Source organism: Lynx rufus, unplaced genomic scaffold, assembly GCF_022079265.1.
Source record: "Lynx rufus isolate CCGP_SWC_20201006 ecotype Redwood Valley unplaced genomic scaffold, mLynRuf1.p SCAF_13, whole genome shotgun sequence".
Lineage (NCBI taxonomy): Eukaryota > Metazoa > Chordata > Mammalia > Carnivora > Felidae > Lynx > Lynx rufus.
The window spans coordinates 52,342,209-52,369,407 of record NW_025814827.1 but is presented as its reverse complement, the minus strand read 5'-3'; the positions used below and the strand labels follow the sequence as shown (position 1 = coordinate 52,369,407).

At 35.4% G+C, this 27,199-nt stretch overlaps 1 protein-coding gene across 9 annotated transcripts in view; it reads left to right on the top strand.

Annotated features, from left to right (window-relative positions):
• Positions 1-27,199, top strand: part of STRN3 (striatin 3) — a 106,464-nt gene that overhangs the window by 34,419 nt on the left and 44,846 nt on the right. For 4 of the 9 annotated variants that reach the window (XR_006961321.1, XM_047075570.1, XM_047075569.1 and 1 more), the window contains exons 2-5: positions 16,827-16,930; positions 17,568-17,641; positions 22,313-22,394; positions 24,691-24,864. Coding sequence is in view for 8 of the 9 variants with exons in the window: in XM_047075570.1 (XP_046931526.1) it covers positions 16,827-16,930; positions 17,568-17,641; positions 22,313-22,394; positions 24,691-24,864 (434 nt within the window). In the remaining variant the exon portion in view is untranslated. Of the gene's footprint in view, positions 1-1,190; positions 1,306-2,957; positions 3,048-3,866; positions 4,023-12,816; positions 12,932-14,543; positions 14,677-16,826; positions 16,931-17,567; positions 17,642-22,312; positions 22,395-24,690; positions 24,865-27,199 lie in introns of those variants that run through there. The other 5 variants (XM_047075572.1, XM_047075573.1, XM_047075576.1 and 2 more) reach the window with 5 other exon arrangements.

The window sequence follows — 27,199 nt, the reverse complement described above, 5'->3', positions numbered from 1 at the left end:
AAGTGCTATAAAATACCATGTTACTCTTTTGCAATATTTGAGAGTTTTTCTGAAATTGTATATGATGTATTTATAACAGATTTAGAAAATAGTTACAATATCAGTAAACAATGTTTTTAGAGAGCCCATTAAAATGGCTTACAGTATTATACTTAAAAGGGGGTATTTATGGAGAATGGGCTTGCCTGGAGTTTAAATCCTTCTAAATACCAGATAAATGAGAACTTATTAGAATACAGAGTTGATAGTTGAAAATCTCCTATGCTTTAAACCAACTATTGCCGTGAAAAAATGATACTGGGATTTTAGAGGATGGAGTGGTATTTTTATTAAATTTTGTTCTAAGCTCTGGTAGAAGAGATCAAAACAAAGTAGAGATTTTATTTGTCTCTGGAAATTTTAGTATTTTTAGTGTTTCTCTTTTCTCTGGAATTCTTATCTATATGTTGGAAAGTTATTGCAAGCAGCCTTTTTGTTCATTCTTAAAAACTCAGTATGCCATTTGAGTGTACGTTGTTAAATGGTGAACTGCTTTTGTATCACGAGATGATTATACAAAGATTTCTGAGCAATACCTTGACACACTGAATTATGAGGCTAAGTATGTCTGTTTTAATATCTAAGCTCCTTGGTGATTCTGATATTTAGCTAGGTTTTGAAACCTCTGTATTAAGTATTTCATTTTATATAAAATATCACTGGGATAGCTGAGTCTTTTTACCTTTATCCTAAATTACTTACAACTGACTGAACCTTGCTTAACCCCAGAATAATTTTGTATAATTTTAGTTGGCCCTTAGGAGAGAGGGTGCTAACACTTGTTGAGAGCCTACTATTTAGAATAATGGTATTTTTAATTTGTTAATAGTTGCTATAACCCGATTTTGTCTTTAATTTGCTTCTGTATCTAAAGTATTTAAAAGTTTCTTTGTTAATTCCTTGGGATAATCGGTTTCCCAAAAAGTTCTAAAGAATGTTTTAAAATCATTAAAACTCACTTATCTTTAGTGTGTGCATTTAGTTTAAATTTTGTTTAGAGAAAACTTACAGTAAAACAGATATTGTTGAGTAATTTATGTGTTTTAAGCAAGATTTTGGAATCCCTGGAAACTATAGTAATCTTGAAATAACTTGAGGCTGGTATTAGCTCAATGTTGAATGTTTTGCACTGGTGACCTCTAGTGGTCTTGCAGTTTAAAAGTGATCTGTCAGTATCAAGTAATTTTTTTTTTAGGTCTCATGTGATAATCACATGCTGATTGTTGAACCTGTTGAATTCAGGTGATGGAAAAAAATATGGTCCCAGTAAGTACCTTTACCCATGTTTAGAGGAAGAAAAATTGTCTCAAACAACAACAGTAGAATTTCTTATTCTGTGGGCGCCTCGTTGCCTCAGTTAGGTGTCCAATTTCGGCTCAGGTCATGATCTCATAGTTCATGATCTCGCAGTTCATGAGTTCGAGACTCATGTCAGGCTCTGTGCTGACAGCTTGGGGCCTGGAGTCTGCTTCAGGTTCTGTATCTCCCTCTCTCCCTGCCCCTCCCCTGCTCACACTCTGTCTCTCTCAAAAACATAAAAAAAATTTTTTTGTTGCTCCGAATTAACTGAGATTAGATATAGAAACAAATTTATAAGGTTCATTTTTGCTTATACAGTATGTTTATAGTAATGAATTTCAAGTTAATCATCACCTTTATAATCTTAAGGTCAAATAATTAAAAACATTAAAATTAGGTGACTTGGGCAAATAAAAAAATGACAGTTTGTGGTTTTTAAAAGTCCTTCCTTTATTGACAATACTATACACTCCATGGTGGAACCTTTTTCTGTAACTAAAGTGCCTAGGTCATTGACCTCATCTTTACAGTAACAACATACTTCTTAAATCTAACCATTAAGAATGATTTTTAAAAAATTTAAAAGTTATGAAAATAATTTATATGCAGAAAAGTGTATAAAACATAATTGTACAGTTTAGCCAGTTATAAAAGGAACAACCATGAGATCACTCTTGGAGAGGTCAAGAAATCAACAGAGCACTGCTGGTACCCCAGGAGCCTTAACCACCTGGTCCTTCCAAATTACTGCCTCCTTCTCTCATCGGGATAACCACTCTTGGTTTTGTGCAGTCATTTTATTGCTTTTCTTCATATGCTTCTAAGTGTTCATTGTTCAAATGTATTAGTTTAGTTATATCTGATAGTGAACTTTATATAAATGGAATCATATAGGATGTTTTTTGTGTCTTGCTTTTTCCTTCAACTTTGTATTGGTTCATAAATGTTATGTGTGGCTGTAGTTTGTTAATTTCCTTTGCTCTGTAGTATTTCATTGTACTAATATGCCACAATTTATTCTTCTCTAATTGATGGATATTTAGATTGTTTGCAACCTTTGGCTGTTACAAAAAATAGTTTTGGGAATATTGTTTTACATGCCTCCTAGTACATACATATGTAAATGTATTTCTTTTGGGTCTGTATCTAGGAATTTTGGGTTTAATGTATTTATGTCTTCAATATAATGCAAAAACTTTTATAAAGAGGCTATACCAGTTTATGGTCCCTTAAGTCATTTATGGGAATTTCTGTTCATGCTTCCTCAAAAATTGTGTTGTCAGATTTTAAAATGTTTAACCAGTTTGGTATTGTGTTACTTTATTGGAATTTTTAACTTGTATTCCTTTGAATACAGATGAGGTGAGAACTCTTTCATATCTTGATAGGCCTTTTTGATATCTTGTGATCTGTTATAGTGTAAGTCTTTTTACAATATTTCCATCAGACTCTCTTTTTATTTTTTTTTTTAATTTTTTTTTCAACGTTTATTTATTTTTTTGGGACAGAGAGAGACAGAGCATGAACGGGGGAGGGGCAGAGAGAGAGGGAGACACAGAATCGGAAACAGGCTCCAGGCTCCGAGCCATCAGCCCAGAGCCTGACGCGGGGCTCGAACTCACGGACCGCGAGATCGTGACCTGGCTGAAGTCGGACGCTTAACCGACTGCGCCACCCAGGTGCCCCCAGACTCTCTTTTTAATTACATGGTATGTCTTTTTGGGGAGTGCATATGAATTCTATATTATGTATATGATCCCATTCTCAGTTAAATGTTTAGCAAATACCTTCTTCCATCTGGTTTGCCTTTTTTTTTTTTTTAAAGTAGGCTCCACACCCATCATGGAGCCCAATGCAGGGTTGAACTCACAACCCTGAGATCAAGAGTCAGATGCTTAACTGACTCAGCCACCCAGGCGTCTCTGGTTTGCCTTATTTATTTATTTATTAAATTTTTCTTTGAGTTTATTTATTTTGAGAGAGAGAATGTGAGCAGGATAGGGGCAAGGAAAGGGGGGAGAGAGAGAGAGAGAGAGAGAGAGAGAGAGAGAGAGAGAGAATGAATGAATGAATCTCAAGCAGGCTCCATGTTGTCATTGCAGAGCTTGAGAGGGGCCTCTATCTGATGAACTATGAGATCATGACCTGAGCGGGGGGGACAGGGAGAGAGGGAGACACAGAATCTGAAACAGGTTCCAGGCTCTGAGCTGTCAGCACACAGCCTGACGTGGGGCTCGAAGTCACGAATGGTGAGATCATGATCTGACTGAAGTCGGATGCTTAACCGACTGAGCCACCCAGGTGCCCCTGAAAAAGTTTTTTTAATACTTAAAAATGGTTAAGATGGTAAATACTGTGTTATGCTTTTTAGCACATTTTATAAAAGTGTATAATTAAGTAGTGTTAAGTATATTCATATTGTTGTGAAACAGATCTTCAGAACTTTTTCATCTTGCAAATCTGAAACATTAAACCCATTAAACAACAATTCCTCCCCTTTTCCTGTTTAACCACCATTCTACTTTCAGTTACTATCCATTTCACTACTTCCATTTACCTCATAAATGTGAAATTATACATATTTGTCTTAATAATATGACTGCCTCATTTCACATTGTGTCCTGACAGTTCATTTGTATACCATGTGGCAGGATTTCTGTTTTAAGGCCAAATAATACTCCTTGGTATGTATATGAATTTTGTTTATTCATTCATCATCTGATGGGCAGTTGGGTTTCTTCCACCTCTTGGTTTTTTCGTATAGGGCTGCTATGAATATGGGCATGCAAATGTCTCTTCAAGACCTGGCTTTTAATCTTTTGGATATATATACTCAAGTGGAATTTCTGGATCATATTAATAGCTATATTTTTTTTTTTTTATTTTTTTTTTTTTTTAATTTTTTATTTTTTCAACGTTTATTTATTTTTGGGACAGAGAGAGACAGAGCATGAACGGGGGAGGGGCAGAGAGAGAGGGAGACAAAGAATCGGAAACAGGCTTCAGGCTCTGAGCCATCAGCCCAGAGCCCGACGCGGGGCTTGAACTCACGGACCGCGAGATCGTGACCTGGCTGAAGTCGGAGGCTTAACCGACTGCGCCACCCAGGCGCCCCAATAGCTATATTTTTAATATTTTGAGGAACTGTAACAGTAATCCATGCAGGTAATGGTTATATCATAATCCAACCAACAGTGCACAAGAGTTGCAGAGTTTCTCCACATCGTCACCAACACTTATTGATGAATATTTTGAACAATTGTACAGAAAAACATCATTTAGCATCGAGCTCCCATATGTGCTGTGCTCCCAACCCCCAAAACAGTTTTCGTCTCTTGTTAACATCTTGCATTACAGTGGTACCTTTGCTGCAATTAACCAATTTTGATACATTGTTATTATTAAATCATGTCCATAGTTTAATGGTCATTTTGTGTTGTATTGGTCAGTGGGTTTCAACAAAAACATAATGTTACGGATTCATCATTACAGTATCCTACAGAGCAGTTTCACCACCCTTAAAATTTCCCTGTGCTTCTCCTGTTCATCTTCCTCCATACCCCTCAACACTTGGTAACCCCTGATCTTTGATACTTTTGCCTTTTCTATATGTCATAGTTGGAATCATGCAGTATGTGTAGCCTCCTCAGACTGACTTCTTTTCCTTTTTGAAATATGCACTTAAGGTTCCTTCATGTCTTTTCATGGCTTGGTAGCTCATCTCTTTATTGATGAATAATAGTCCCTTGTATGGATGTGCTACAATTTATCCATTACTTGTTGAAGGATACTTGTTTGATTCCAAGTTTGGGCAGTTAAGAATAAAGCAGCATTAAATATTCACGTATAGATTTCTGTGTGGAAACAGATTTTCAGCTAATTTAGGTAAGTACCAAAGGAGCATGACTGATGGATCTTTGATAAGAGTACATTTAGTTTGTAATAACAAACTGCCAAACAGTTTTCTAAAGTTGCCATTCTCATTGGCATTCTCAGCAGCAACGATTGAGAGTTGGTGTTGATTCACATCCTGGCCCATGTTTTGATTTTCAGCCATTCTAATGGATGTGCAGTGGTAGCTCTCACTCTTACTGTAATTTGCATGTTCCTGATGACCATCATGTGGAACATCTTTTAAGATGCTTCAAATTTACCATCTGTGTATCTTCTTTGATGACATGACCATTCAGAACTTTTGCCTTTTAAAAATTTTGGTTGCTGATCAGAGTTGGCTGTTAATAATTGCTTTAAGAATTCTTTGTAGGTATTGAGTATCAGTCCTTAATCAGATAGGTGTTTTTGCAAATATTTTCTCCCAGTCTGTGGTATGTCTCTTTGTTCTCTTAATAAGGTCTTTTGCAGAACAGACATGTTTCCAATTTTAATAAAGACTGATTTTTTTTTCATTGATCATGCTTTTGGTTTTTGTATTTAAAAACTCATAAACACAAAGTAACTTAGGTTTTCTCCTTTTATTTCCTAAAAGTTTTATAGTTTTATAGTACATGTTTAGTATATACTATATATTTATATAGATAGTAAATATGTATCTGTGTATGTATATATATGTATACAAACACATAATAAGTGTATATATGTATATGTATGTATGTATATATGAATAGAGTAGGTCTTGAAGTCTGGTATTGTCTTCCAGCTTGTCCTTCTGAATTGTGTTTGTTGTTCATGGTCTTTTGCCTTTCCATATAAAATTTATTTTTATTTTTAATGTTTATTTATTTATTTTAAAAAAAATTTTTTTTTCAACGTTTATTTATTTTTGGGACAGAGAGAGACAGAGCATGAACGGGGGAGGGGCAGAGAGAGAGGGAGACACAGAATCGGAAACAGGCTCCAGGCTCTGAGCCATCAGCCCAGAGCCCGACGCGGGGCTTGAACTCACGGACCGCGAGATCGTGACCTGGCTGAAGTCGGACGCTTAACCGACTGCGCCACCCAGGCGCCCCAATGTTTATTTATTTTTGAGAGAGAGCGACAGCACATAGCAGGTGTAGAGAGAGAGGGAGACAGATGATCTGAAGCAGGCTCTGTGCTGACACCAGAGAGCCCGATGTGGGGCTCAAACTCATGAACCATGAGATCATGGCCTGAGCTGAAGTCAGAAGCTTAACTGACTGAGCTACCCAGGCACCCCTCCCTATAAAGTTTAGAATCATTTTGTCGATATCCACAAAATAACTTCCTTGGACTTTTGTAGGATTCCATTGAATCTACAGATGTAGTTGGGAAGATTTGACATCTCAAAATATTGAGTCTTCCTGTCCACATACATGGAATATCTCTTCATTTATTCAGATTTTTTATTTCTTTTATCAGAATTTTTTGTAGTTTTCCTTATGTCGATTCCTGTGCATCTTTTTCTGGATTTATACCCACTATTTTTCCTTGTTTGGTGCTAATGTAAATAGTATTTATTGTTCTCAGTTTCAAATTCCTATTGTTCATTGCTGGTATGTGAGAAAGCAATTAACTTTTATATATTTACCTTTTATCCTGCAACCTTGCTATAATTGCTCATTAGAGCTAGAAGGGTTTATTGTGGTGGTGGTTAGAATTTTAGAATTTTCTACATAGATATATCACCTGCAGATAGAGTTGTCTTCCTTCTTGATCTGTACACTTTAAAATTTGTCTTTTCTTTTTTATGGAATGCTTTTTGAATTTGTGTGTTATCTTTGCACAAGGGCAGTGCTGATCTTCTCTGTTGTTCCAGTTAAAATGTTCTTTTTTATTTGCCTATTGCAATAATTAGGACTTTGATTACAGTGTTGAATAGGAGTGGTGAAAGGGGACATCCTTTCATTGTTCCTGATGTTAGGAAGGAAAGCATCTAATTTCTTATTATTAAATAGGATGTTTAGCTGTAGGTTCTGGTAGATTATTATCATGTTAAAAGAGTTCCCCTCTATCCCTAGTTTCCTGAGAGTTTTTATTTTGAATGGGTAATTGATTTTGTCAAAGGCTGTTTGTGCATATATTAATATGGTCATATGGTTTTTCTTCTTGGGCCTGTTTGGCCAGTTAATGATAACATACAGTAATAGATGTTCAAATGTTGAACCAGCTTGCATACCTGAGATAAATTTCACTTGTTATATAGTTCTTTGTGGATTCAATTTGCTAATACATTGTTGAGGGATTTTGCATCGATGTTCATGAAAGAGATATTAGTAGTTTTCTTTTCTTGTGATGTCTGTCTGGTTTTGGTCTGTCTGGTATGCTGGCTTCATCAAGTGGGTTAGCAAGTGTACCTTCTGATTCTGTATCCTGGTTTCAATTATAGAGAACTGGTATCATTTCTTCCTTAAATGTTTGGTAGAAATCATCACTGAATTCATCTGAGCCTGATGCCTTCTGATTTGGAAGATAATTATTGATTACATTTGTTTAATAGATACAGACCTATTCAGATGATCTGTTTCTCCTATGTGAATTTTGGTAGACTGTGTTTTAAGGATTGGTCCGTTTCATCTGAGTTATCAAGTTTGTGGGCATAGAGTTCACAATACTCCTATATTTTCCATTCACTGTTCATGGGATTAATAATGATGATACTTCCTTCATTTGTGATATTAATTTCTGACTTCACTTTTTTTTTCTTGGTTAGCTTAGCTAGAGTTTAACCAATTTTACTGACCTTTTCAAAGAATCAGTTTCATTGATACTTATTTTCAATTTTTTAAAATCTGAATTCCAGTTAGTTAACATATAATGTAATATTGTTTTCAGTGATTCATCACTTACATATATAGCACCTGGTGCTCAACATGACAAGGGGCCCTCCTTAGTACCCATCACCCATTTAGCCCATCTCCCAATCACCCCCCTCCATCAACCTTAAGTTCTCTATCAAAAAGAGTCTCTTATGGTTTCTCTCTTTATCTCTTTTTTCCCCTTCCCATACGTTCATCTGGTTTTTTTCTTAAATTATACATAGGAGTGAAATCATATGGTATTTTTCTCTGCCTGACTTATTTCCCTTATCATAATACACTCTAGCTCCATCCACGTCATGGCAGTTTCATTGATACCCTTTATTGGTTTACTGTTTTCAATTTTAATGATTTCTGCTCTAACTTCTTTTCTGCTTCCTTTAAGTTTATAATGCTGTTCTTTCTTTACTTTCCTAAGATGGAAGCTAAATGGTTGGTTTTAGGGCTTCTTTTCAAATATGTACTTTGACTGCTATAAATTTCCCTGTAAACATTGCTTTTTGTACATCCCCCAAATTTTAGTAAGTTTTATATTGGTTTCATTTAGTAAAAAAAAATACTTTAAAGTTTCTCCTGATATTTGACTCATGTCAGATATCCTGTGTTATTTAATCTTCATGTATTTTGAAATTTTCCCACTATCTTTTATTGATCTGCAGGTTTTTTTTTTTTTAATGTTTATTTTATTTTGAGAGAGAAGGAATGAGTGGAGGAGTGGCAGAGAGAGAGGGAGAGAGAGAAAATCCCAAGCAGGCTCTGGCCATCAGCACAGAGCCTGACATGGGGCTCGAACTCATGAACTGTGAGATCATGCATGACCTGAGCCAAAACCAGAAGTCAGACACTTAACCAACTGAGCCACCCAGTGACCCCTTTGATCTCCATTTTAATTTTGTTGCAGTCTTAAGAGCACATACAAATTTTTGTCTTTTTTTAAGTTGAAGTATAAATAACATACAGTATTAGTTTCAGGTATACCATATAATGATTCAAGAATTCTATACATTACTCAGTGCTCATCATGACAAGTGTACTCTAATAATCACTTTAAATGTGTATTTAAAGCCAATTAAAAGATAGACACTCTTGGAGTGGAGAGCACATTTGTATGATTTTTAATCTTTTAAATTTGTTAAAGGTGTGTTTTAAGGTTCAGAATGTGGTCTGTCTTGGTGAATGGTCCATGTGGGCTTGAGAAGAATGTGAATAGCCTTGTTGGTTAAAATAATCTATAGATGTCAGTTTTCTAATTTTCTGTATGTTAGATCTGTCATTTGCTAATACAGGAGTGTAGAAGTCTCTGGCTATAGTAGTGATTTAGTCTGTTTCTCCTTGTAGTCTTACCAGTTTTTGCTCACAGATTTTGACACACTTTTGTCAGTGCATACATATTAAGGATTATTATGTCTTTGACCCCTTTATCATTATGCATTCTGTCTTTTTATCCCTATTTAGCTTAATCTAAAGTCTGCTTTGTTTGAAATTAATGTAGCTGCTCCAGCTTTCTTCTTTTTTTTTTTTTTTAAGTTTATTTATTTTGAGAGAGAGATAAAGAGAGAATCCCTAGCAGGCTTCACACTCAGCATGGGGCCTGATGTGGGGCTTGATCCCACTAACCGTGAGATCATGACCTAAGCCAAAATCAAGAGTCAAATGCTTAACTGACTGAACCGTCCAGGTGCCCCTCTTTCTTCTTTTTTAATGTAAGCATTTATAACTATAAGTTTTTCCCTCAACACTGCTTTTGCTGCATCTCATAGGTTTTGGTATGTTGTGTTTTCATTTTTATTCCTGAGTGTTTTCTAATTTTCCTCATGATTTAAGAGTGTGTTGTTCAATTTCCACTAATTTGTGAGTTTTCCAGTTTCTTTGTTACTAATTTCTTTATCTGTTATGGTCAGAGAAAAATTTTTTTTAATCTTTTTAAATCTGTTGAGACTTAATTTGCATGAACATATGGCCCATCCTGGAGAATATCCCACGTGTATCTGAGAAGAATGTGTATTCTTTTATTGGGTAGAGTGTTCTGTATAATACATCGGTTAGATCTAGTTGGTTTATTGTGTTATTGAAGATGTTTCCTTACCTGCTTTCTGATTCTTTGATTGGTTATTGAGAGTGGGATATTGAAGTCTCCACCTGTTACTGTGAAATTATTTCTTCCTTCAATGTTTGCTTCATATGTTTGATCATCTTATTAAGTACATAAATATTTATAATTGTTTTATCTTCTTGCTGTATTGAACTTTTTGCTAGTATATATTGTCATTTGTCTCTTGCAGTCCGTTTTGATTTAAAATCTTTTTTGTCTGGGGTGCTTGGGTGACTAGTCACTTGAGTGTCCAACTGCTCAGGTCATGATCTTGTTCATGAGTTTGAGCCCCGCATCAGGCTCACTGGTGTCAGTGCAGAGCCTATTTTGGATCCTCTGTCCACCCCCCACCCCTCCCCTACATAGGCTCGCTGTCTCACTCTCAAAAATAAACATTAAAAAATTAAATAAATTCACACAAAAATAAAATCTTTTTTGCCTGATAATAGTATAGGAGGTTTACAGATTTTAACAATAAGTGTGTTAGGCTACATGAGCCGTGTTTTTGGCCTGTGTTACCTATTCTTTCATTTATTAAGCCATTTTTCACTCTGGGGCTGGCCAAAAATAAGCCTGAGGTAGGCTGCTAATCCCTGCTGTATCTTGAACAGACTTTTAAAATGGTAATGAATTTATTCATCCTTTTCTTTACAGTTAGTGCTTTTGTCTTGCTCAAGAATTCTTTCCTTAATCTGAGATTTTGAAGATCTATATTACATCCTAAAAGCATTATTGTTCTGCCCTCACATTTAGGTCTATAATCCTACAACTGATGTGTCAGCCAGAAGTTTTATTTTATCTCCCTTCCCCAATGTCTTTACCATGTATACTAAGCATAAGGGGCAGAGAGAGAGTGAGAGAGACAGGACAGACAGAATCTGAAGCAGGCTCCAGGCTCTGAGTTGTCACCACAGGCTCCAGGCTCTGAGTTGTCACCACAGAGCCTGACACAGGGCTCGAACCCATGAACCGCAAGATCATGACTTGAGCCAGAGTCAGACACTCAACCGACTGAGCCACCCAGGCACCACTCTAAGCATAATTTTTGATGTTGCCATTTTTCCTTGGTGTTGTAAACTTCTACTTTGATAAATTATGTGACTTCATATATATTGGTTTGTTTCTGGGATTTCTGTTCTGTTTTTTTGTTTGTTTGTTTTTTAATCTGTCTATCCCTGTACCAATCACTGTTTTAATTTCTCTAGTTTCAGAAACCATCTGAATTTCTGGTAGTGCAAGTTCCACCACTTCTTCCTTGGTGATTGTCTTGCCTGTTCTTGGGTAATTTGAATTTTTTGGTAAATGTTAGAATCAGCCTGTCGAGTTCTACACACACACACACACACACACACACTGAAAGTTTGTGTGGAGTTACAGTAACTCTTAGTTTGTGTGAAAATTGTTTTTTATGACTCTGCTAGTCCATTTAGATTGTTTTTTCTGTACAGATTGCAGTTTTTTGTGCAGAGATCTTGCACATTTTTGTTTATTCCTAGGTGATTTTTTTTTTTATGCCATCGTAATATGTTGTGGCTATTTCTTTTTGTGGTTACTTTTTTTTTTTTTTTTTAATTTTTAAAGCTTATTTTTGAGAGAGAGCCAGGGCGGGGGGGAGGGGTGGGGTGGTGAGGGAGGCTCAGAGAGGCAGAGAGAGGGAGACACAGGACTCGAAGTGGGCTCCAGGCTCTACTCTAACAGCACAGAGCTGGACGCAGGGCTCAAACTTGTAAATTATCAGGTCATGACCTAAGCTGAAGTCCAGTGTTTAACTGACTGAGCCACCCAGGTGCCCCTGTGGTTACTTTTTAAAGTATTTATTTGCTGAGATGATGCTACTAGTGATGAATTATGTCCTTTAAAAATAGCTCAGAATTCATTGTTATTAATTTATTAAATGTTGTCTCTTATTTAATTGATCTTTTTTTTATTTTTTTTATTTTTTTTTAAATTTTTTTTTCAACGTTTATTTATTTTTGGGGGGACAGAGAGAGACAGAGCATGAACAGGGGAGGGGCAGAGAGAGAGGGAGACACAGAATCGGAAACAGGCTCCAGGCTCTGAGCCATCAGCCCAGAGCCCGACGCGGGGCTTGAACTCACGGACCGCGAGATCGTGACCTGGCTGAAGTCGGACGCTTAACCGACTGCGCCACCCAGGCGCCCCAAATTGATCTTTTTTTTAAATCACTGTCAGATATAACTTTTACCTTTTCAAAGTACCCATATAGATACTTTGTGATACAAGGTCATAAGGTCATATCCAGTAGTCATGACATATCTGGTCTTTGCTTTTACCCCCATCTCAAGGTGGTTTGGGTTAAGATATCTCCTTTAAAAGGCATTGTCTTAATGAATTCTCACCTTTTTTTTTGTTCTTTGTGTTTGTGAATTATCCTTCTTCAACTCCTCTTCAGAAGCTGCTGTGAGATTCATGCTTTTTTTGTGTGTAGTTTGTGCTTGTTTGTTTAATTGACTAGATTCTCTATATATGGATTGTTTCTAATATGAAATTGAATGCTAAGGCAAGAAGTCAAAATGAAGTCTCACAATAGTGTTAGATTGTAGTGCCTGCTTCGGTAGCACATATACAACAACGTAAGATTCTAATAGGATGCATTACCACTGTGTAGTTTTTTTTTTTTTTTTTTTAATCCCTCAGGAACAAGACAAGGGTATTCACTTGTCACTTTTATTGAACATAGAACTGAAAGTCCTATGCATAGCATTCAGGCCAGAGGTTGGAGGAGGGAGGGAAGGCATCCAAACTGGTAAGGAAGAAGTAAAATCATCACTATTTGCAGTGACATGGTACTATATATAGAAAATCCTGAAGACTCTACCCAAAAACTATCGTAACTAATAAATAAATTCAGTAAAGTCACAGGATACAAAATTAATTTATAGAATTCTCTTGAATTTACATAAACTAATAATGAAGTGGTAGAAGGAGAAATTAAGAAAACAATCCCATTTACAATTACACCAAAAGGAATGAAATACCTAGGAAGAAATTTAACCAAGTAAGTGATAGACCTGTCTTTCGAACACTAGAAAATATTGATGAGAGAAATTGAAGACAACACAAAAAAATGGGAGGTATATCATGTTTATGGATTGGAAGAACTAATATTGTCAGAATATCCATACTACTCAGACCAATCTACAGATTCAGTGTAACCCCTATGAAAATACCAATAGTGTATTTAACAGAACTAGAACAAACAATCCTAAAATTTGTATGGACCCACAAAGCACCCCAAATGGTCAAAGCAGCCATGAAGAAGAACAAAGCTGGAGGTACCACAATCCCAGATTCAAGATATACTACAAAACTATAGTAATGAAAACAGTTTGGTACTGGCATAAAAAACATTCACATGGATCAATGGAGCAGGATAGAGAACCCAGAAATAAGCCCATACTTACATGGTTAATTATGGTAAAGGAGGCAAGAGTACACAATGAGGAAGATAGTCTCTTCAGTAAATGGTGTTGGGAAAACCAGACAGCTACATGCAAAAGAATGAAAGGAGACCAATTTCTTACACGGTCCACAAAATAAATTTCACATGGATTAAGGACCTAAACATGAGACCTGAAACCATAAAACTCATGGAAGAAAACATAGGCAGTAATGTCGTAGACGTCACCCTTAGCAGCAGTTTACTAATAAATATGTCCTCTCAGGCAAGGGAAACAAAAGCAAAAATAAACTATTGGGCCTACACCAAAATAAAAAGGCTTTGCACAGCGAAGGATACCGTCAACAAAATGAAGAGCTATCTGGGGGTGCCTGGGTGGCTCAGTCAGTTAAGTGTCTGACTTCAGCTCAGGTCATGATCTCATGGTTCATGGGTTCAAGCCCTGCATTGGGCTGTCTACTGTCAGCACAGAGGCTGCTTCAGATCCTCCCCTCTATCCCACACCTCCTCTGCTCACTTGCTCACTCACTCTCTCAAAAATAAACATTAAAAGAAAAAAGCTATCCTACTGAATGGGAGGAGATATTTGCAAATGATATATTTGATAAAGGGTTAAGATCCAAAATATGTAAAAATTTATATAACTGAACACCAAAAAAAAAAAAAAATTATGGCAATCTGGGAGTACCTGGTTGGCTCAGTTGGTTAAGCTTCCAACCCTTGATTTTGGCTCAGGTCATGATCTCACAGTTCATTGAGTTCAAGCCCCACATTGGTCTCTGCACTGACAATGTGGAGCCTGCTTGTAATTCTCTTTCCTTTTCTCTCTTTGTCCTTCCCCAGCTTGCATTCTTTCTCTGTCTCTCTCAAAAAAATAAAAGACGAAATATTAAAAAATAACAGCAATCTGGTTTACATATGTGCAGAGGACCTAAATAGACATTTTTCCAAAGAAGATATTTGGATGGACAAGAGACACATGAAAAAATGCTCACATCACTAACCATCAGGGAAATACATAACAAAACCACAGAGACCTGTTGCCTTAGACCTATCAGGATGGCTAATATCAAAAAGACAAAAATTAACAGGTATTGGTGAGAATGTAGAGAAAAGAGAACCCTTGTGCATCATGGGTGGGAATGTGTAAATTGCTGTAACCACTGTGGGGAACAAGCTGGAGATTCCTCAAAAAATTAGAAATAGAGGAGCGCCTGGGTGGCTCAGTTGGTTAAGCTTCTGACTTCCGCTCAGGTCATGAACTCGTGGTTTGTGAGTTCGAGCCCCATGTCAGGCCCTGTGCTGACAGCTCAGAGCCTGGAGCCAGCTTCAGATTCTTTGTCTCTTTCTCTATTCTTCCCCTGCTTGTACTATATCTCTTTCTCAAAAAAGATTATTTTCTTTAATAAAAAAATTAAGAATAGAAATACCTTATAATCCAGTAATTCCATTAGTGGGTATTTATCCACAGAAAATAGAAACACTAATTGGAAAAAGATACGTGCACCCCTGTGTTTATTGCAGCATTATTTTCAATAGCCAAGATATGAAGCAACCTAAGTGTCCATTGATAGTTGAACAAGTAAAGAAGATGGCATATTACACAATGGAATATTACTCAGCCACAAAAAGAATGAGATCTTGTCATTTGTGACAACATGGTTTGCATCTAGAAGGTTTTATGTTAAGTGAAATAAGCCAGGGAAAGACAAATATGATATGCTTTACTTTTATGTGGAATCTAAAGAACATAGTAAATTGAACAGTCATAAATACAGAGAATTAAGTGGTGGTCACCACAGGGGAGGAGGTTAGAGGGATGGGCAAAATAGGTGAAGTGGTTTAACAGGTGCAACTTGCAGTTATAGAATTGATAAGTTAGGGGAATGAAAAGTCCAGTATAGAGAATATAGTCAGTAATATTGTAATGGTGTTGTATGTTGACGTTGGATGGTGACTGCTGTTACTGTTGTGAAAAAAAAGAAAGTTAAGGCAAAAAACTTAATCAGAGTTTCTTGAAGCGGTGTGGTGAAACTGACGTTTTACATTTGCTTAAGTGCTACTTTTTTCTTTAGCAGCTTAGACTCTTAGGTTCTGAATAGTTACCATTCCTCCTGATGTTTTATTTTTGTTTTGAAATTTATATTTGGAAGTGTTATGTAGCTGTCTAACTTCACAAGTGTTAAGGAGTTGTAGATGATTCTTTTATTTTTTTATTATTTTTTTAAGGGTAATAGAGAAGAGCTTGTTTTGATGGCAGTGGACATTTAAATACTTACATGTTCTTATTAATCAATTTGATTTAGCTGGTCTGCTGGCCAGTGTATTTCTATCATAGAAAAACAGATCCAACTTACTGGGTTAAATCATCTAGCTGAATTCATTTGTTCTGATTTCATGTTCACTGAAATTTTAAAAAATAAATTATAATTTAGCTTACTAATAGTAGCTTTACTTTTTCTTAATAAATACACCTATGGGTCATCTCAGCAAGGGCATTCTCCCCCTTGTGGAAGGTAGTTTTATTGTAATTATGTACATAATGGCAAATGTCTCCATACAGATGCCAGGCTCTTTAAAGCTGCCTCTCACAGAAAATAAGGCAATTGAAAAGAAAATAATCCCTCTCGTAGTAGAAAAATGACAACAGAAAGTAATGAGTTCTTTGAACATACAGTGGCTTTACTTAAACTATTTGCAGTACTCTAGTATTACTGTTTCAAGAATTGAAACAATTTGGAGTAGGTGGGTAGAATAGAAAAGATTACACATTTTTAAAGTATTTTGTGAATGCAAAATGGTTTTGAAGTAATGGTACTGTCTTTTGAAACAAACATCTCATTTGGGGGAAAATATTTACTTAAAAAAATAATAATTTGGGGAGGAGCCAAGATAGCAGAACAGCATGGAAGTTTTTGTGTCTCGTGTCCATGAAGAGAATAGTATTTTTTAGTTTTTTGTGACTTGTATGTTAGGAAGTAGGTTCAGTTTTTATGTATAAAATTTCCTTTTATGATTATGTAAAAAATGTTAACATTAGAGACCTTAAGATTAAGCAAATAGCTGATTTATAGTCATTGATTTTTAAAGTAATTGTATTACTAACAAAGTTTGGTTGACTGCCTCTATCAATTTTAAAACTTGCCATCATGAACAAGTTACTATTTATTGTTTGTTTATTTTTTTTTTAATGTATCATTAGGAAAAAAAATGAAAATAAATGAACCTGTTATATTTTTAGGCCCGGATAGCATTTTTGCAAGGAGAAAGAAAAGGACAAGAAAACTTGAAGAAGGATTTAGTAAGAAGAATAAAGATGTTAGAGTATGCATTAAAACAAGAAAGGTACGTGTGCCTCGTTTTCTTATAATACAAAGTAGAACAGTATTCTCTTTTATACCAGTGTGCATTGTATTTGAAAATACTTTGAAAGTATGAAACCCTGACCCAAATACAAGATGATACTTGGATTTGATTCTTATAAGGGAATAGAAAAGATTTAAATCTGTAAAATTGAATAGTGGGTGGCTCAGACGGTTAAGTGTCCTACTTCAGCTCAGGCATTGATTTCACAGTTTGTGAGTTCAAACCCCACATTGGGCTCTGTGCTGACAGCTCAGAGCCTGGAGCCTGCTTCAGATTCTGTGTCTCCCTCTCTCTCTGTCTCCCTCTCCTTCAAAAATATATAAACATTAGAAAAAAAATTTATAATTGAAATTATGTCTTTTGTTATAGATTCTAAGTTTTGGAATTTTATTTTTCTTTAAAGATAAGGAAAAAAATTTGTCTTCATTTTTTACATTTACATTTATTTATTTTTCTTATATAGCAGTACACTTTTTTCTCTAATTTCCATAAAGCTTAAAAAACAGGTATTCATATTATGTTTTGTGTTCTCAGAGAAATATATACTAGTATTTACTTAACTGTGTAGAAAAGGAAAAAATTTTTTTCTTTCAACAATTTGTTGTTAAATTTTCAGGGCAAAATATCACAAATTAAAATATGGCACAGAACTGAACCAAGGTGATTTGAAAATGCCAGCCTTTGAATCAGGTAAAGTGGATTCTTCTGTTAACCTTCTCCTGACCCAGTTCAAGAAAAAAATTGGTTTAAGCTCATTTTTCTGTAACAGACATGTTTTCTTCACCCTCATTTTGCTTCGATAGCGTTGGTTAGTTAGATGGTTGACCACTGTAATAATGCCTAATATTTTGGGGAAAATAATAAATGAATAAAAGTAAATAGTTGTATCTATATCTAAATCCTGAGGTTATTTATCCTGTTTTCCTTGTGTTGAAATGTATGTAAAATTGTGAGTGCATTTTGGTATCAGAAGTGAAAGGTAATGAAATAATTCTACCCTTGTAGATAATTCTTGTCCTGTTCTATAAAAGTTTACTTTTTTATTATTACAAAGTTCTTTTTGTCTGGAGAAGCTGTGATTACCATAGTTTAATTCTGAAAATAGGAAATTTGACTGAATTTGGAAACCTCATAGGCAGCCAAATAAGAGAAGGAAAAGAATCTTCGCCACTTCATCTTGCTCTGTACCAAATCTTGCATTTTACACTAAACTAAATAGATAATGAGTGTGAGAGTAGTATCTGATGAACAATTATGCTTGGAAGAGATGGCTGGATATAGGAAAAAGCTAACAGTTTAACGTTAACTTTAGGGTTCTACATGATTACAACGTGGGTAGTCTAAACATCTAACAATGAATAAGGAATTCTTTGATTTATGTTATGCATATTGGGAATGTTATCAGTTTCTTATTTCTCAGGTATATTTAGAACTCATATACATTTTGATGGTGCATTCAAATTGAATTCTATGCTGTTCTTGGATGGTGGTTACTAAGATAAGAAAAAAGTGTATCTTTATTTGGATATGCAGTTTTTCTTCTTTTATAATAAAGTTGTACCATATCTAATAAAGTTAAAGCATATATGGTAAGGAAGATAAAACTTAGATACGGAGGTTGGTTTTTTTTGTTAGGTGGCAGAGTAAATTTTAAAAAATTAATTGGTTTTTAGTTTAATGTTAATATTAAATACTTAATATTAAGTACTTAGAACTTGGCAGAAACACTTCATACACAATTTAATTTTTTACACTTACCGGTTTTATCATTTATTATATCTTCAAGTTGTTGGTATCTATATTTTAAAATAAAGAGACCAACATATCAGCAGCATGGGTTTCCTTTGATCTAGCTTTTCAGTGATGGTGAAGGTTCACTTTGACAGTAGGGAATAATATTATGGCCTCATCCTTGGAAAAGCAACAATAAAAAATAAAAAGATGGAAGGTCTCTATATTTTGGGCCGTGTTGACTACAGTAGTCTTACTGCAGTTAGAGGGAGTGGGGTGGCTTCATAGAAGTTAATGAATCTGGAGCTTTTCTTTGAATCTTTTTCTTTCTAATATGGCTAGAATATTGAGAAAATAAGTATTCACTTTCTGACTCAAGGGCTGTCCCCCTAACTTGGTCTGCGTAAATGTGAGGAAGGAGGCTAGTTGCAGCCACATTGTTCCTGGAGCCAGTCAGAATTGGCTAGCTGGTTTCAGTGCAATAGTGTGTGTAGAACAAATCATTAGCAGATAAGTGTCTGCTGCCTGCTAAAAACAGACTTGTTTTTATCTGTATAAACTTAAGTTTTAAGTTTTAAAACTTCCTCAAAATGAGGAATAAAGTGACATTCAGGTGTTTTATTTATGGGAAGCAATATTTAATAGAGTAGATTTTCTTTATTGATGTAGAAAAACTATTCACAGTGTTTAGTGTGGGGGCGGGGAGCGATGAAGTGATGGACAATATATAACATACAAACAAAATCGGTTAAAATTACTTCAAAGTATAGATCGAGATAACCATTAAACAAATTAGTGTTGCCTTTTATATACCCAAAAATAAATCAAAATATAAAATATTGTCTTGACAGAAGTATGATACATGTTTTTATACCTATGTCTCAGTAATACGTATATATATGGCCTAAACCTAACCCTATAAAAGGGGTTGTATCTAAATATGTAAAGAGCTTTTTTGTGTATTTAGGGGGGAAAAATCTATGACAGTAGGAAAATAGGCAAAAGAAAAAGCAACCCATAAGAGAAGATATCTAAGTGACCAATAAGTGTATGAAATAATGCTCAATGTTATTTGTTATTGAGGAAATACAACCAAAGTGCAGTACATACAATTAGACACCTATCAGGATGGCTAAATTAAAATGGAAAAGACAAAAAAAAAGGTCAAGTCTAAATGAGGATATAGAACAACCAAATCTACTGGTGTTGGGATTGCAGATTGATAGAACTGCTCTGAAAGTAGTTTGCCAATAAGACTAAAGGGAACATAGCCATAGTGGCATGCTCTGAAGCCCAGTAATTCCAGTCTACATACTCTACTTCTTAAAATGCATACGTGTGCTCATCATAAGGCTTGTATAAGAATGCTTATAGTGTCTTGTAGTAAAAATCTGGAAACAGCTTGAATGACCTGTGGTATTAGAATGGATACATGTAATGTGTGATTTTAGCATAATGGAATGCTATTTAGCAACAAAAGTGAAAAAGCTGTAACTACACCTGACAACATGGACAGGTAACATAACACTGAAAAATGATATAAATGATCTCATGTGTATCAAATTTAAAAATTAATTTTTATAAATCAGGATAGTATTGATACTCTTATAGAACTGTCTAGTGACTGCAGGAAGGTACAAGGAAAGCTTTTGGGACACTAATAATGTTTTGTTTATTCATCTAGGAACTGATTACATTGATGTGTTAAAAAAATTTTTGAGCTGTATATATGCTTTTGGTGTACTTCAAGGATATCTATAGAAAAATTATCATAATGGAAGGTAGAAACTAATGTCAACATTAGTGGACTGGTTAAATTAAATAGGCATATACTTTCTGTGGAATACTGTGTGATCATTTTATGTAATATTAATCTGTGTTCATTGACATCAAGAGAATGTTCAAATATGTTAGGTGTCAAAAGCAGCTTTATAGGACAGTATACACATTGGTGCCTCGCCCCATTTTTAAGGAAAGGAGAAGTTTATGTATGTATTTGAGATGAAAAATGGGAATGATAAAGTCTCAAGTACTAACAATTTTAATGATAGGATTTGGGGCGTTGTAGTTCTTTTTACAAATGTATTTTTTTGGAGCACCTGGATAGCTCAGTAAGTTAAGCATCTGACTCTTGGTTTCCGCTCAGGTCATGATCTCACAGTTCATGGGTTCGAGGTCCGCATCAGGCTCTAGTTGACATTGCTGACCTGCGGGATATTCTCTCTCTCCTTCTTTCTCTGCCCCTTCCCTGCTTATGCGCGCTCTCTCTCTCTCTCTCCCTCTCTCTCAAAATAAGTAAATAAACTTAAAGTTAAAGAATGTATTTTTTTCTCCAGTGATTATGTATTATACATGATTTAACAGCAAACAAAATTGTATAAATAGATGAAATATATAAACAAATATAGGAGCTATTAAGATGAAATGATTATTTCTAGAAATCTTAGAAGTTCTCTCTGTTCAGGGGAGGAATGAGAAGGTGTAAATAATGGAATTGTTACAGTTAGAGAAGTAAGGCAGGGAATATTTGAATTAACTACCAGTAAGTTTTTCTTTTCATGACTCTGAGGAGTCTAAGAACCTGACAACTGTGAGCCATGCTAAAGGTTCTCAGCATTCATTGTGAGGGCTGATCTTCTATGAACCTCTGTTGTCTGCATTATCTTATTTTCATAATGGGAATTTTTAGGAAAATATTTTTTTTTTAATTTTTTTTTTAACGTTTATTTATTTTTGAGACAGAGAGAGACAGAGCATGAATGGGGGAGGGGCAGAGAGAGAGGGAGACACAGAATCAGAAGCAGGCTCCAGGCTCTGAGCCATTAGCCCAGAGCCCGACGCGGGGCTCGAACTCATGGACCGCGAGATCGTGACCTGAGCTGAAGTCGGACGCTTAACCGACTGAGCCACCCGGGCGCCCCGAAAATATTTCTTTAGTATCATTAGTGCTGATAAGTATTTGTAAATTTCTCACTAGGGATACTTATTGAGAGCTTAACTCACCTCAGATTACAGTATTTATTAAACTCTTAGTACATATACTCATATTTGAGAATAAAATATGACCTTTTATATATAGTAGAAATTATTTTCTGGTTTTAGTTCTAACAATGAAATTAATTATATAAAGTGTTATGAGTAAGATTTAAAGTTTCCTGATAGACTCAAAATTAAGTCATTGAATAGTTTTATATATACTAGATTTAACAGTGTTGATTTTGAATAGCTTAAGTAAATATTAAACGTAGCTTTTTAATTTTGAACCCATCAACCCAGCAGAATTCTGATAGTTAAAAAAAATTTTTTTTCAATAAATATTGAAATCACTGAAATGAAATCATTTCAAAGCCTGAGTTTTTGGTTTTTGAATCCCTTGTAGAATAGTTAATGTACTCTTAGGTTTCCCAGTTTTAAAACAAGGCAGGTTGTACCTGAGTGTTTTGTTTATTGGGATAAACACATTTAAAATGACTGTAAATACTCAATAGTTGTTAATTTACTTCTATCATTTATAAAACATCCAGTTATTTTTTTTATGGGAATTTATCCCTGAGAGAACTTTGGCAATATTTTCAAGAGTGGAAATGCTGTGTGTGAAATTGTCTATTTTGTGTATGTGTTAATTTTTAGAAGAAACCAAAGACACAGAAGCTCCCACAGCACCTCAGAATAGCCAGTTAACGTGGAAGCAAGGCAGACAACTGTTAAGACAGTAAGTAATAGTTCATTTTCAGCTTTCTTTAAGGATCTAGGTATGCAAATGCTTATGTTCAGTAACTTTGCAAGTAAAAAATTATTTGATGATAATAGGACAGTGTGTATAGTTTTTATTGCTTTCTTGTTTCTTTTGACTATTGGATCTTTTTAAAGTTGGTATCCTATGAATGTTCCTTTGGACACTGCTCAGGATGGTGTTTTCTATTTGTCATGTAGAATGTCATAAAAGGTGGATGGCTGGAAGGCCAGAAGAAAAACAATACAGAGTTCATACTTGTAGATACTCCCATTCCTGTTATTGCAGAATTCATGTACTTGGTTTTAAGTGGGACTGTGACTGGTTTATAGAAGGAATTTAGCTGGTAACCTGAAACCTTTCATAAGTGGCTTGCCAAATCCTACTTTTACTTGAATTTTTGAGGAAGCTTTTTGATAGTTAAATTCTTTGCTGTATTATTAGAAGTAATTCTGTGGCGGGGAACCTGGGTGGCTCAGTCTATTGAGCATCTGACTCTTGATCTCAGCTCAGGTCATGATCTCACGGCTTGTGGGACTGAGCCCCGCATTGGGCTCTGTGCTGGCAGTGCTTAGGATTCTCTCTCTCCTTCTCTGTCTGCCCATCCCCTGCTCGTGCTTTCTCTCTCAAAACAAATAAATAAAACATTAAAAAAAGTAATTGTGTGACATATCTTACTGTTTTAGTCTGTTTTAGTCAGAATTGGCTTAACTTGATGAAATAAATGACTCTGAGTCAAGTGTTTTTACCTGGATTGTGTGAGATTTTGTCTGCTCATTCAGACCACATGGTTAGAGTGTGATCGCAGTTGTTCCCCCCAAAAAGAGAATTGCGGTTTTTAGAAGAGTCCAATAGCTATAGCGAAATCAGTTGTACAATATTTCTCTTATAAAAGCCTAGTCTTATTGCCTGGATTAGTATTTTGTCTCTCCTCCTTTCTCTGAGAGTAGTTTATCTCTGTAATCTCGCATGTTCATTTGTCAACTGTGTACTCTGTTTTCCATTGTGATACTCCACTGAAGCTACTCACAGACATAGTTAAGAGAACTTTTTTGTTCCTATTTGATCTTTTGGACACATAAGGCATTAACCATTGTATTTTGAATTCTTAACTCTATGCTACCATTTCCCCCCTTATTTCTCAAGTACTTTCTTTTAATTTTTTTTGAGTTTCTCTTATTCTTTTAGCCCTTTAGGTTTCTGTGCCCCAGGCTATCTGTTCTAGAATTTTTTCTCAGGGTAACTTCATTTAAATCCATGGGTTTAAATACCATCAAACACTGATAACTCCCAAATCTAGATGCTGAGTCCAATCTCTTCTGAGCTTTGACCTTTCTTATTATTGTGCTAATCAATGTCACTTTCTTCGCTACTACGTGATTATCTGATAGATACCCTATAAACCAGACCCGGACTCTTTATTCTTCATTTCATTGAATAGAACCACCATCCAACCATCCAAGCTAGAAACCTGAAAATTTTCTAAAATTCTTGTATCTTCTTTCATTCTACTGCCATGTGTATTTGTGCACCAGGTCTCTACGATTGTATCTTGCTTTTATTTCTCATGTTTATTCTCTTCAGTTTTATTTCTTGCTGTGTTAGTGTCCTAACCAGTCTCCCTGCTATTGACTTTCAGCTAAAAATTGTTTGTTCTTTTGCATATTGTGTAAGGCTCCTGTTTAGCATCCTTCCTTAGCCTGTCAAATACTTTAAGAAGAAATTCTTTATCATACAAAACCATTCACGACCCATTATCTATATTTATGTCAGAATCTGGTCCCTTTCTTTTCCAATCTTACCTTGGATCCTAGATTAAATATACAGAAAGTTTCAGTACCATGAGGTTTTAGATCCTAGAGGGAGAACTAACCCGTCCATCATCCTCTGACTAAGAACCTAGGTTTAAACTTAGCATGTCACTATTCTGAGGTCCACTTTGTGGACTTTTTTTTTTTTCTTTTAATAGCATATATCATCCCTTCATAAAAGTTTTTTAAGGTTCTAGAGTTTTTTAAGCTTCAAGATAATTGGCCCTTAATTAGCATTAGCCATCCTGTATGCTTTCTTAATTAAATTTCTGTTTGTAATTGGCTTTGTTCTCTTAGAATTGGAACTAGTGTATAGAGAAGAAAGTTTTGAGGCAAAGGAGGATCATATTTTACAGGATTACGGGTTTTTTCCTTGATCAGTCATTGCTTGATGTGATTTTTGAGTTAACATGTTTGTAGGTGTTAATATATGGGATCTAATATTTTAAATTTTCTCTTAACAGATATCTTCAGGAAGTAGGTTACACAGATACAATATTAGATGTCCGATCTCAGCGGGTAAGGTCATTACTTGGACTATCCAGTTCAGAACCAAATGGATCGGTAGAAACAAAGAACTTAGAACAGATCCTGAATGGAGGTGAATCTCCTAAGCAAAAAGGACAAGAAATCAAAAGGTATGATCTGTAGGTTCATACTGTTTATATAATGGGAATTATGAATCTCTTTAACTTCTTGTTACTACTAGGGTAACAATTTTTAAAGCAGGTAGAATTCACATTTAAAGACTTTTTCCTTGTACATAGTAATAGGGGCAAATGAAGTTTAGCTTAGATGTTTTTTAAAATTGACCTGTTTTAAGTTTTGATGCCAAGAGAATGGCTATAGTTCTGAAATAGGTGCTAAATTTAAATTTGAGAGTGATTTCTTGCAGTTCTGAGCTATTTTAACATCATGATTTTAAAATTTTGCTAGGGTATTTTCAGTAAATTATATTGGTACTCTGTAACTAGAATAGCAATGGTTATATACACACTAGTGTGAAAGAAACAAGGTTTTGCATTATATTTGGGCTTAGAAAATCACCAGTTATACTTTTTAAAATTAAATGTCTTTACGAAGATAAAATTCACACACTATACATTTCTGCCATTTAAAGTATATAGTTTGTTTTTAGGATATTCAGACTCACTCAGCCATCACCACAATATTAGTTTAAAAAAATTCATCATCTCACTGGGGCGCCTGGGTAGTGCAGTCACTTGAGCCTCCGACTCTTGATCTTGGCTCAGGTCATGATCTCATGGTTCATGAGTTCGAGCCCCACATTAGGCTGTGTGCCCCTCTTTTATCCTCTATAGCTCATGGAACACACTTCCACCAATGGTGGTATATTTTCAAGTGAAGTTGAACCAGTGATTTCTGATTTCTTCAGAAATAAAGCAACTTAGGGTAGATTTTCCTGAACTGGAAACAGGAGGATTATCTCCGTCTCCAGCTAAGCAGTGAGATTCCCTGTTTTCTTCAAGTATTCAGCATCTGGTATGTTGGCAGCGAGTCTGATATCCCTTCCCAGGGAGATGTTGAAATTTATTACATTAATAGTCCTAATGATCCTAACAATTGGGATCTGCCAATGAAATGGTGAGCCTCTGTCCTATCATGCAAAAGTGAAGCCAGCTGCTTGGGAAGCCATGCCCATGTACACAGTTCATACAGCTAGCCTTTTGGTGCTTCACTTTTAAATGTGAACATTTAGGAAAGACTTTAATACAGTAATTAGAGACCAAAGGAAACAAACAAAAAAAGAAACTCAGAAAACAGAGAGTAGAAGAGTTTCAAAACCATAATTACTTTTCTAAAAAGACTGAGAGAAGATAATACATCTACAAAACAAATAGGATGTTATTCTATTCTATTCTATTCTATTCTATTCTATTCTATTCTATTCTATTTACTTATTTTGAGAGCAAGAGAGCACATGAGGTGGGTGAAGGACAGAGAGAGAGGGGGAGAGAATCTCATGCAGGCTCTACACTGCCAACACAGGGTCCGATGCAGGGCCCAAACCCACAAACCGCGAGATCATAATCTGAGCTGAAATCAAGAGTCAGGCGCTTAACTAACTGAGTCATGTAGGCACCCAGGTGGGATGTGTTTTTAAAAGGTTCATCTTAAAGCTAATAGAAATTAAAAGGTGTCATAGAAATAATTTCTATGTAAAACTTGGAAGATAAGATTGAAGAATCACCTCCCACCCCCAAAAATAAAAAAGGGAAGAGAGGAAATGGAACTGAAAAGGTAGGAAAATTCATAGATCACTCCAGCAGGGCCAACATCTGACTAGGAATTTCAGAAAGAACAGGTAAAATTATCTTACAGATTATTAAAATAGTAATAAAAGAAAATTTGCTGGAATATAGTTACAGCATGTATTTCCAAGGGTGTTTCCAGACGGAAAGGATTCTTCCCAATTACATTATAAAATTAATTTTAAAAAAGATCCATACAAAGTTGGGTGAGCGATCCACTCTTGATTTGGCTCAGGTCATGATCCCAGGGTTGTGGGATTGAGCCCTGTGTCAGGCCCTATGCTCAGCATGGAGCGTGCTTACAATTCTCTTTCTCTCTGTCCCTGTCTCCCTCTGCCCCTCTCCCCTGCTCACGCTCTCTCTCTCAAAGAAAAACAAAAAAGCAAAGGCCACCATCATGAATGCCAGAAAGAAACATCTCAAAATAAACAGCATACTAGCATGCAAGTAGTAAAGTCTCAGACCTTGTAGATGTAATTTTCATTTTCCTAAAGACTAATGATGTTGAGTATCAGTTTATGCTTTTCACGTATCTTTTTGATACAGTGTCTATTTGAGTAATTTTCCCATTTTTATTGTTTTATTTGTTACTGTTAACATTTAAGTGTTCTTTATATGTTCTGGACACAGGTCCTTCATCAGATATGTGACTTGCAAATATTTTCTCTCAATCTATAGGCTTCTTTTTAAATTCTCTTAA